This window comes from Toxorhynchites rutilus, chromosome 3 (genome assembly GCF_029784135.1).
Source record: "Toxorhynchites rutilus septentrionalis strain SRP chromosome 3, ASM2978413v1, whole genome shotgun sequence".
In the NCBI taxonomy this organism is placed as follows: domain Eukaryota; kingdom Metazoa; phylum Arthropoda; class Insecta; order Diptera; family Culicidae; genus Toxorhynchites; species Toxorhynchites rutilus.
The window spans coordinates 192,867,614-192,880,178 of NC_073746.1; the positions used below are offsets into that span (position 1 = coordinate 192,867,614).

The 12,565-nt window shown below is 39.4% G+C and overlaps 2 protein-coding genes across 8 annotated transcripts in view; both read left to right on the forward strand.

The window, feature by feature from the left end:
* LOC129780409 (scavenger receptor class B member 1) overlaps positions 1-12,565 on the forward strand; it is a 288,806-nt gene that overhangs the window by 41,913 nt on the left and 234,328 nt on the right. The window lies entirely within an intron of this gene.
* LOC129780413 (uncharacterized) lies at positions 10,948-11,730 on the forward strand. Its single transcript, XM_055788680.1, has one exon. It carries the CDS (start codon positions 11,079-11,081, stop codon positions 11,598-11,600), a length of 522 nt encoding a protein of 173 aa, XP_055644655.1. The 5' UTR covers positions 10,948-11,078; the 3' UTR covers positions 11,601-11,730.

Here is a 12,565-nt window from a genome sequence, read left to right on the forward strand (position 1 = left end):
CTATCGAGAGAAACAACTGTTCTTCTCGATGTTCAACTATCAACTGATTTATTTTTTCTCTCTAATCCTCGATCCTCTGTGAGGATGTACAGAACTCTAAAAACGTTAGAACTAACTTACTGGCTACCTGCTATGTGTAGGGAATTTTCAACTTGCACAGTATGGAAAATTCCATCGTTCCTGTTGGAAAATCCTTGGTTGGATTCTCCCCTATCTACAGTAGGAATCTTTCTTATTGTAAATACTTATTCATATTGAAATTATCTGAGATGTTCTATTCGTGGGAGAGGGTCACTGTATCTCCCCCTACTCAATGAGTTTTAGGGGAAACTAGAAGAGTTTCCTCTAAAATTGGTCTGTGAGGTTATTTTTGTATATAACTGATTGTATATTATTTCAATTTTTATGTGTTCTTCATTTGCTATGATATCTGTACTTATTTATCTCAACTCCCTCAATTCTGAAATTCCGCAATTCCAAATGAAAAATAAAATTATCATATCTCCATAAAATTTTCCAAAACGCCTTATCGATAAACACTTGTGCTTTTACAGCTACAATAAAAATTGTTTTCTTTTCTTTTCAAATTTCTTCGTATAATACGTTTATTAATACTCCCCTATTTACTCTTTTAATTCATTCATCATATATTTGAAGGGTGTGTATACCTCTTCCATTAATTTTCTTCGCATTTATAGCGCTATTTCGTTTCATTCATATGTTTGATATATATTTTAACCCACATTTTAGTTACTCATGAACTTTTAAGTATGTATTGGGACATACATGCCGTTACAGGAAAGAATTCCTGGTTTTCCAGCCCTTCGGTACATTCAAAAGCTATGATTGCGATTGATGGACACATTTTTGTTAAATTGGCTGTAGACATATATGGCTCAATCTTTTATTTTTTTTTTAAATTCCACTTCGAAGTGTGTTTATTAAATTTGAAATCACACCTGTTTAAATCTCGATAAGTCCATTTCCCCAGATTGCCCTGTTCATACTTTTAAAGTATGGGAGACAGGAAAGTTTTTTCCAAACAAAATAAGCAGTTTTTACAGAATTGAAGAAATACTTTCAACTAATAATTTCCCTTCTTTGATTCATGTTTCTCAAGACTTGTTATCTTGTTATCCTGTAGCTTGTCTTTAGGTAGTATCATGTTTCCTATATTTAATAATTCCATTCATTGATTAGCCCTCGCCAGATTAATATTATTGAACGATTAGCATATCCTTAATATCATTCAGTTTCAGTTGTTATTCACATAGAAATATGTATATATATTTTTTTCGTTTGTTAATCACAATTCACGCTAATTTGTCTTGCTTTTCTACATTCATTGTTAATCGAAAACCATCTTAAAAATTAGAAAATTAACTTCTAAACTTATCCATGTCCATGTTTCCACAACACTCGGCCTATTAACAGAATCGACTACTATTTCTCCTATAATAAAGTAGCTTCTTACCGCCTCCTTTGACCAACGGATGGTTTTCCATATTCTCCCGTCTATCCACAGCTTCCAGATCTAGTACAGCTGCCATAATTGCACTATTAGGTATTTATCAGCTGCTAGTTGTTTATCCGCCGTTGTAGTTACCTCGACTTGTGTGAAGTTGGCGGCCAAAAACCAGCGGCTCGAGCGCATTTGCAAGCGAGTAAAAGAAATCATAGCCTGCATGTATTCGCGATGATGATTTCTCCAGGTGCCTTGATTTTTCGTCCGTGTTCAGGAACGCATTCCGGTCACCACGAAAGCAATCATCATCAATGAGCTAGATTTTTAATGATTTCAATAGCCTATTTTCAAAGCAATTTAGCAATATAACAAACAATCATATAACTCTTTGATGTTTTATCGTTCGAATGAACTAATTATTATACCACTCCATTCAGTCGGTAAAGAGGCATTAACGTTCAAAACCTTGCACTCCAGCGTAACTCTCTCGTTTTCGAAACTTTGAACTTACACTCCGGTACATAAATGAAAGACGTAGTCCTACGTCAACAACAAGTCATTCTTGAAAATTTTAAGTCATCCACCACCAATTGTTAGAATCGCTTCTCCTGCCATCCCAGCATAAATATTCTTGCCAGTTATTTGATATTTCCAAATTAAACAGCATAGGTATTGACGATTTCTGTGAGAGCCATTAGATACTTTGAAACGGAGCCAGACAACAGAAGATATGATAGCACTGAGCAAGACTAAAACAGTGTTACAAATTGTTTTTTGTTATTTGTGTTATTTGCACTCCAGAATATCTGTACCCATCTATACGAGGGCAGTCCGATAAGTGCTTAGCCTACAAAAAACATAAATTTTGGAAAAGTGGCGATACACTTGACCCAGCGATGGTCCAACTTCTTTAATCCATCTGAAAAATACGTTTTCTCGAGATCTGCAAAGTAGGCCTCCGTGGCGGCGATGACCTCCCCATTCGACTCAAATTTCTGCCCGGTGGGTGATTTTTTCAAGTTTGGAAACAAAAAAAGTCGCACGGGGCCAAATCTTGAGAATACGGTGGATGGGGTAGCAGTTCGTAGTGCATTTCGACCAATTTGACCAAATTTCCATTTTTCCATTTTTCTAAAATCCGCGGACACGCCCGCATCCCCACACGGTTAAAACAAAACTACCAGTCCGATTCAGCTAAAATTTTGACAGTAGCCGTTTACGAGAATGTACTACACCATAAGTAATCTCTTTTGCGGTACTGACACCATCGGGCGATGAGGCTAAGTACTTATCGGACCGCCCTCGTGCTTTTTGAAAAAAAACTGTAATCTGTACCAGAAAAAACGAGAGAAATCTGTACCTTTCCAGATAACTCTATACATGTAGCAACACTGATTCGGAGACGTCATACGTGAAGAAAGAATCGAACAGCGGTGCTTCCGGACTGCGGAATCCCAAGAAACCTTGTGCGATAAAGTTGAACGACATTGGGTAGCAGATTGTTTCATGTTTAAAACGATGAACATCGACGAGAGGATGAAAGATGTGAATCAGAATGGTTTATGTAGATCAGACATTCAAGGATTGGACTAATTCAGGATTATTCCAGTCACGCTGTACGGAAACAAAAATACGAAACAAATTACACTGCTTGAGGATGCGGTGGCCAAAAAGCTTGAATTAAGTGGAACTTCCGAGTGTTACGGTTTAAAAATATAAACCGGAACAAAATAGCACTTTTCAAATTTTAATAAGATACAAATGAAAAATAAGTATAAAATATAAAAAAAATACTTACCAACACTAACAAGATTCTTAAATTTACCTACCTATGTTGAGGCACAGCATGCAGTCAAAAAAAAGTTAAATGACAGATGTCAAAATCTAACATGAACGAATTAACAACTACAGCCATGGAACTGGTTATGAAATTTACGGTCCCAAATGACTACAACGGAAGGGATATCTGCAGGATAGATGAGAGAGAAAGAGAGAGAGAGAGAGAGAGAGAGAGAGAGAGAGAGAGAGAGCGAGAGAAAGGAATGAATAGAAGAGCTGTAAAGGAAGGTTGAAGAAACTCGACTCCTTCTTAGCGCACGGACCGTCGAAGGAATCGAATCGAGATAGATTCGAGAAAAAGTTAGTGTAACAGAGAAAATATAGAAGTGAAGTGCGAGAGAAAATAAGGGCTCCCGGGAACCGTCCATTACGGGCGACATCCACCCTCCTCGCTGGAATACCAACGGAGAAGGTTTCTGGAAAATGTGCCGGTGATCAGCGAGCCCCCATCGTTAATGCTGCTCCACACGCACACAGGTGAGTCGGTTGAACGTTTTAGAGGCCAGTACGGTGAGGTCTGGTAGAGCCTGGCCCCCGTTCATCGTACTTGGGCCGATGGGACCGACCCCTGTGTGCGGGCATCGTGTATGAGTAAAGAAAACCCCAAACAACCCCTCTCTCTACAAACCTTCGCCATACTTACCTGGTTCCTACTCGGCCGCATCGATTGACTAACTACTAACCTGAAAAAAGACGGGTGGGTATTGTCGGGGACATAACCGGAGTGACGTAGGACTATACAAAGGGGACAGCTTTTGTTAAATATATATTTTAAATATATTGTTTTATTTTCTTCTCCTACGTGAATACCTACCTATCTACCTGAAAAATGGATTAGTTTACTGTTTACTCTTTATGAATATGTTGATGGTTCTGAAAAGAACCTTTGGTGTTGTGTTTTTGTTATCACTCGATATTCCCATCTTGTTCGGTTAAACCTTCCTGTTTAGCTATTGCGTTTGCCACTCGCCATAGCTTTCACAGTTGGAAAATTTCTTCCCATCCAGCTTGTGACATATTGTTCAGTAAATTACATTTAATGCGACTTTGCCACTCACTGAAACTAATTGTTGCCTTGCCGAACCGAAGCTGCTCTGTTCTTGATGCGTGTTTTCTGATTGTCGTGAGCAGCTTTGCAAGCCAACTCGAGCACTCCGACGGCCGAAACTCTATAATCGCTGTTAGGTATACTGGTGCTCCGGCACCAATCCGTTCGGCCTAGTTACCCTTGCAGAGCAATCAGTGAATGCGGCCAACAGGGAACTGGAGACCTGCACGGTTCGAGTGAGACTTTGCCTTTCCCTTAACTTGTCCTCCTTTGTTACGTCCACGATGCCGATGCCGTACAACCACACGGGTTTACGGTTTGAAAGAAAATAAGATATTTTTTTGGGGTCCGCGTGTTTTATACTCTAGCGCAATTTAAGAATTGGTGAAAATCAATAAGCTCAGAACAACTGCCAAATTCACATACTCATTATATCCTGGCAAACAAATTATGAAAAAATCAATTTGTGTTTTATTATTATTTTGGATAATGTTTTAGAAAGCATTGAACTGTATTTCCTAAACTCTTTTTTGGAAGGTTTAATGGCCCTGAAAAGCGCCTTGTTTTATGGAATGGTTCCAATTTAGAAAACTTAGTACTCGTGGTTTTGAAAAAAAACCATTTCGAACGCCCTCGATGCCGCCTTGTTCTGGATTTGCCACCAAAGCAATCTGTATAAAGAACAAACTTTTTTCTTCTGCTACCTGATGCCGTTTTGCGATTGCGTTTGCCACTCGCCACTCGCTGCAACTGCCTGTTGTCTTGATGTCCACCGAACCGAATGTGTTCTGTTCCGAATGCGGGTTTTCTTATCGTCGCGAGCAGCTTTGCCAGCTAACTCGATCACTTCGGCGGCCGAAACTATATAACGCCGGCTAGGTGGACTGGTGCACTGGTACTAACGCGCTCGGCCTAGCTACCCTTGCGGGGAACTCCAGATCAACACGGTTCGAGCGGGATTTTGCCTTTCCCTTCACTTTTCCTCCTTTACCATGTCCAGACATAGCTGCTTGGGTTGGTTTGTTGATGTGTTGTGATGCGAACCGATGTGGTGTACGGTTTGAATGAGAATGATCGTTACGGAAGGAAGGAAGGTATTGTATTATAGAGACTTTAAACTTTTGCAGTTCATTCGTCTCTAGCCTTGAGAAAGGCCCTTTGAAAACTCTACTCTACTCTACTCCAGCGCTACCACCTCCGCCCTCTTGCCTTGAGAAAGGCACTCGATCCCTCGCCGTCCAGCTCGTCCAGCAACGATGTTGTCCAGTCGGTGTCCACACAAAGAATGATCGTTACGGCAGCGGAGCGGGGATTTTTAAGCTGACTGGCTGGCTCGAGAATTACGCATGTGTGAGACTGCGACCAATGTTTCGTTCATTTTTTCTTTTTCCTTTCCAATCGTGCTTCATTCTATTTCGCTGCTGCTCTGGTTGCCCGTTTTGGTCGGTACGATTTGAGGAGCACAAAATGAACCAATCAAAAATGGGCACATAGTGCATTTTGACAATGCTTGATATTTGACAATTATTCAATTATTTATCTCAAGAAAAATGAAATGTTATTCGTTATGATAGATGCGTAGATATATTTCCTATCAATTGATGCAAAAACCTTTGCGATCTATTGAGAAATGCTCGAGTTATAAGCGTTCCAAATCTTGCATTTTTTCCTACTTGTTCAGTGCCTAGATTTCCATTTCACCCCCTATATCTTCCGGTTAGACGTAGTCCTACGTCAAAAATTAAAATAAAATATACATATTATTCTCTTCGTTTTAAATACGATTCCTTTCAATATGTTGGTACTACATTCTTCCGTTTCGTTCTTGGTTGAAAGCAGACCCTGAGGTTAACTTTCACCTCTGAGCTAGCCAGTAGTTATACGAGTCACTGAGCTTACAGTAGACTGGAAATATTAAGCGAAGTGAACCGAAATCATACGGAGTCAACACTGAAATTTCTAGAGTCAGGATGTAAAAGCAATTCAAGCTAGTAGATGCGCGTACTGTTGTTGGACTTCTATTACCCTCGCAAACGTTAAATTACCAAGAGCTATCTGGTATTCGCACCAACGTGGATAACCGCTGCAAAATTTTAAAATTAAAATCTTGATTGATGTTGACAATCTGGAACTCACTATTCCATTGAAATTCGAGAAAGCGGATGGAAGGATCCCATCGCCACCAAGAACCGTATTGGTTGGAGTGTTTAAAACAAAACCTCTATCGATGGCTATTTGTGGGTTCATGTTGGAGGATGGACCGATCCAGAGCAAGAATTGAAACAACTTGTACGCGATTACATTACGCTGGAGTAACACCGCCCTCCCCTCTGCTGGAGTCCGAGGAAGACTAGCGGGCGAGAATGGTTTTGGAGTCAACTACTCGGAGAATCGAAGGTGGATTCGAATCGAGCCTGCTCTGGCGTTGGGATGAAGTGCGAAATTATAATTATGGTATGGCCTATAAGCGGCTGCGTTCTCCCTAGAAGCGGTTCAGTAAATATCCTGACATTTACGAACGGGTTCGACAGCTGATTCGTGAATACGAAGAAAAAGGGTACTCGCATAAGGCATGAGCATAAGTTGTCAACAATAAATCCTGACCAATGCTGATATCTGGCTTGGGCACCGTCATCTATCCGAAGAAGCCCAATAAGCTGAGGTTGATTTGGAATACAGTTACTAGGGTCGATGGCGTTTCCCTCAACTCCACTTTACTAAAAGGTCATGATTACTTGACATCTCTACCGACGGTTATGAGTAAATTTCGCCTATATCGATTTGCGTTGATCGGTGACATAAAGGAAATGTTCCATAGAATCTTCATACGTCGGTGTCAGAGGTTCTTGTTTAGAGATCGCCCAAATCAAGATACAATCGTGTACGCCAGGTAAGTACCAGAGAGTTCGAAGCTGAATGTTCTCGCGCAGTAGCAGCTATAGTTCATCACCACTACGTGGACGACTATTTCGATAGTTTCAGTTCGGAAGAAAAAGCAGCGAGGATAGGATGTGAGGTGGTGAAAAGGATCCACTTGAATGAAGGATTCGAAATTTCCTCTCGAACGATACGAGTATTGCAGCACTAATAGGAGCTGAGTCCGCGGATTCTGATAAGGATATTTGGACCGAAAAGAGAGAACGAATCGAGTATGTGCTAGGGATGAAGTGGATAACCAGCAGCGACAATATCACTTACACCATAAATCTACCAGATAATCTCAAATACATCTTGGATGAGTCGCACATTCCAATGAAGCGAGAAATTTTGTGGACAGTAATGAGCTTGTTTGACCCAATAGGGCTTGTTGCTCACTTTTTGATACATGGCAGGGTACTTATGCATGGGCAGCTGGCATTGGATAGGATGATTGTATCAACGATAAACTGTGGATGCAGTGGAGAATGTGGATTGAACTCATACCTAAGCCCAACATTCTCCGCATTCCGCGGTGTTATTTTTCCGACGCCATTGTAGAAAGCTATTCATCGCTGCAAGTACACGCCTACGTTGACGCAAGCAAATTTGCAAACGCTTGTGCCGTGTATTTCCGAATCGAAACTCCAGATGGACCTGCCGTCACCCCTGCGAAGTCAAAGGTATCACCGTTGAAAATGTGGCGAGTGTAGGAAGGTTACATCCAGATTGCCGAATATTAGTTCTGTTAGTCGTTGGTTCCAGGGACAAGATTTTCTGCAGCTTTCCGAAGAGTTATGGCCTGGCAACAACGAAATTATCGAACCTACCGAGGAAGAGTTGGGAAGAGTACGTGCAATAATCGTTCAAGCACCCATTGGTCGCCGTTTCAAGGTTCGTTCGCTGGGATGGACTATACAAAAAGGTGGCCTACTTCAACGCGTTCTCTGTAATTACCACCGCTACAAACGTGACGAAACTCTGGAAATAACTCTTTGGCGGTAGGCTCAAGAAGAGTTTTTCATATCGGAGATTACGGTACATAAAGAAACAATACATATCAGGATGCCACACATACTTACTGTAATGCTATGTGGGAATTGATCTCTCATGTTGAACATACCAATTGCAAAATAGTCTCCGCGGAGGATGACAACTAACCAACACACTTTTTAAAAGAATTTTAAATGGTGAGATGTGTATATGGATATGTGTGTGTGTGTGTGTGTCGCTTCAAGCCACACATTTTGTATCTGTTTACACGTGGATCAGCCCCGTTGCAACATTCTCCTTACATTAATGGTTGTGACCGAGAGTTCAAGGAACGTTTTCTCATGAAGATCATTCTTGTGATGTAATATTAACTTTCTTCGTCGCTGCATCAGTGTAGGCTGCGTATGTTATGATGGACGCCTGTTTGGATCTGGTTGCCTTGCGTTGCAAGGAAGCCTCAGAGATACTAATGATTTTTTCGAATGCCTTCACAAGAAAAACATATGATTCAATTTTCAAACAATAACACACAAAGCTTATCCTGATTCTCATTGTTGTATAACACAATGACATTAAGGTGAAGGTGGAAGCTAGCCACAATGGCGCTCATTTCTTTCATCTTCCTCCCTCACCTCGCGCCCGAAAATCAATAATTTTGCGAAACAGTGTGAAGAAAATTCTTCGTTTGCACACACTTCCCACCAAGTAATATCAAACAAAATCTAATCGATTACTCACCAAATATTAAATTTTCATCTGCCGTCGCAATGTATAGTGGAAAACGTCGTAAAACTCGAGCTAGTGCTCTGAAAGTTAACTTTTCATTTTTCAATTATCCGCAATGGTTTAGTTTGTATTGGTGAAAACATCTTTATTTTTTCGACACTGATGCTAGACAACATCATTGAAACAGATATAAAAACCGCTCAATAAAATGTTATTCCCGAGTCATAGCGTTTCATGTCATGAAAATCAATAAAATAAAATTGTGTTGATATCAATACAATTATTATTTTTACGTTTAATGGGTCTATAATGTAAGTTTTAGCAACTTGAACATTGGTAAAGAAAATCGTATTGCAGAGCATTCAATCAAAATGCATCGGCCAACGAAGAGAAGGGTTAAGGCTCTCCAACGTGAGTATGTGAAAACAATACGATCAACGAAGGAAAATATTGAGGAATTATCAATATCGAGTTACTGTACGAAAGAACTTGTTGATAACAAATGAGCCCCAATTCGCTTGTGTTATAAATTTGCTCATGTTACGCTCGCTTATAATCAGAATTTTACTTCATATGCAAATGCACTTTCTATATATATTTATATTTGCAATTGTTCATCGGAACATATCGTTCATACATTTTACTTTAGTATTGAATCGTTATTTTTTTCCAAATGTATTCAAAGACTCGTGTCTGTAGTAATACGATACACTGTCATATTTTCAATAGCATGTAACCATCCCTATTATTGCCGTTAAAACATAAACCATACACATAGGCATGAAACGGAGAGCAACTACGAATTGTACAGTCTACCCAAGCTCAAGCTCAAGCTCAAACCATACACATAGGCATGAAATTGCTTAAGCCATAAATTAAACACTCAGCGTGTCAACTAAATTCATGACCTACAAAGAAGCAACAAATTCAGCACCAAAACCCTTTCCTTTTCCTTGTCGTTCAATCCATTTTTATTGATGCCAGATGGGCATAACAAATTCTGTTGCTTGTACTTATTGTTTCCAGATGTGAGCAACAAACTTCGTTGCTTACTTTCGTTATTTACAAAAAATGTTTCGCGCGTCGCTTCCCTTAAGAATTGAGATAACCATCTCTAGCCCAGCTGCTGTTCGGTTAACGGATGAGCAGTTATAGGAAGAAGTCGGTTTTTGTTGTGATAAATATGGTGTGATGCTTATCGATAAAAGGTTGAGAACCAGCAAATCCAAGACAGAGTAAGTTCCGAGAACTAGCAAAGCCACAACAGAGGTTCCAGGTGAAAAGTGAAGTTGTGAAGAAAAGTGGTCATCATGGGTTGGATAGTGTAATTAACCACTACGAGTCCAACACCACTGAAATAAGAATTATGGCAGGTTCAATAGTGGCACTAGTGGCATTCATTGTTTGCTACACATGCGTCAAGGTACACGCTAAGTACAATAAAGCAAGAACTTGTCAGCAAGTGCAGAGAGTAATAAGGTTGAATAACCTTGGTGAGGCTCAGTTGTCCTAAAGACTTACAAAGAACATTACGAGTGGTAGTGATATAGTGCTATAATCAAGCGAATTTGAACAGTTATCTGAATGTGGATAACATTGAACATTGTGGACAGGAGCCGAATCCAGTGCCAATGGGTACAGTAACGGGAAAGCAATTAAAAGTGAGAATAATTACGCTGTAATAGCGAGGAGCCCCTAAATGAGAACGTGCCCCCGAAGAAGAGCTAATAGCCGGACGAGCAGGAAGGTGTGGGACCATGCTGCGGAGATCCTAGCGGAGAGATCGGGTGCGTCACTCGATGGAGGTATTCTTAAATGTTAGAAGCTTTAGAATTTAAGTTACAGACGTTAGATAGGATAAAGACAAACTTAAAAAAATCCATCCATCTGAAATATAAGGTAGAAACGCTGCAAGTTAAGCTGCAAAACACAGTAACATTATTCCACGAAATAGAAGAAATACTTATAGAAAAGTAATCTGAATTGACGGAAGATTAATTAAATTATTTTATAAAGAAATCACGCTATACATATAGCGAAATAAAATCGATAATTGAGCAGAAATTAGCTGGAGTTGGCAATAACTCAAATATGGCAAACCCAGGTAACAATCAAGCCGCTATGTTCGATTTAAAAACAGCGACGGCATTGATCCAACCATACGATGGCTCGCCAGCTGGCCTCGATGGATTTGTTGACTCAGTCAACCTACTGACCGAGTTAACAGCCCAGGCACATTTAGGTATAGTCTTGAAATTCGTAAAAACGCGGCTCAGCGGTAAAGCGCGCTCCGCTGTACCCGCTGACGTTGCTTCCATGGAAGCACTACTGGATTTAATAAAACAAAATCGCGCAAGCAAGGAATCACCTGAGTCGGTGACAGCAAAGTTAAAAGCATTGAAACCGAAAGGCGACAGTGACAAATTTTTAGAAGATGTGGAAAAATTAACAACGGAATTGACTTCACTATATGTGAAGAACGAAATTCCACTGAACGTTGCTACTAAAATGGCAACTAAAGTGGGTGTTGAAACATTGGTGAACAAAATTACTGATTCGGACACTAGAATCATTATGAAATTCAGAAATTGCACCTGGAGTATTCTGCAGTAACACAATAGTGTCTAAGCTGACACCATTTGTTAGAATCGTTAATACAAATGATGAAAATATAATATTGAAAATTTTTAAGCTTAAAATTCAACCATTAGAAAATTTCCACATATTTAACTGTAAGAATAATAATAGAATAGACAGAATTAAATTTCTTGAAAAAGAATTAAATCTAGGAAATGTACCAAATCCTATTCGTACATCCCTACAAAAACTTTTTTAAGAATATAATGACATCTTTTGCCTTCAAGATGATCTTTTGACATATAATAATTTTTACAAACAAAAAATTAGAGTGCAAGATGAAATTCCTATATATATAAAAAATTATCGCAACGCACATAGTCAACGTGATGAGATCTGTAGTCAAATTGATAAACTCATAGAAAATTATATTATAGAGCCATCAGTCTCAAGTTACAATTCACCAATTCTCCTCGTCCCGAAAAAATCTACTACGCCTGAAAAGAAGTGGAGACTAGTTGTAGATTACCGACAGTTAAATAAAAAAATATTAGCTGACAAATTTCCACTGCCAAGAATTGATGACATTCTTGATCAGCTTGGCAGAGTCAAATATTTTACCACTCTAGATCTAATGTCTGGTTTTCATCAGATAGAGATAGAGGAAAACTCAAGAGAATTCACTGCATTTTCTCTTCCAGAACGTGGTCATTTTCAGTTTAAACGATTGCCTTTTGGACTCAATATTAGTCCAAATAGCTTTCAAAGAATTATGACTATTGCACTAAGTGGCTTGAGTCCCGAGTGCGCATTTTTATATATTGACGATGTAATCGTTATAGGTTGTTCAGTGGAACACCACCTGAAAAATATAAGAAAAGTGTTCCAATGTTTCAGAGAACAAAATCTGAAATTAAATCCCTTAAAATGTTGTTTCTTTCAGCCAGAAGTTGCCTTTTTGGGTCACAAGATTACTGACAAAGGAATATTACCCGATGATT

Coding starts and splice junctions, on each gene's coding strand:
- LOC129780413 (XM_055788680.1), top strand. CDS start 11,079: ATGGCAAACCCAGGTAACAATCAAGCCGCTATGTTCGATTTAAAAACA.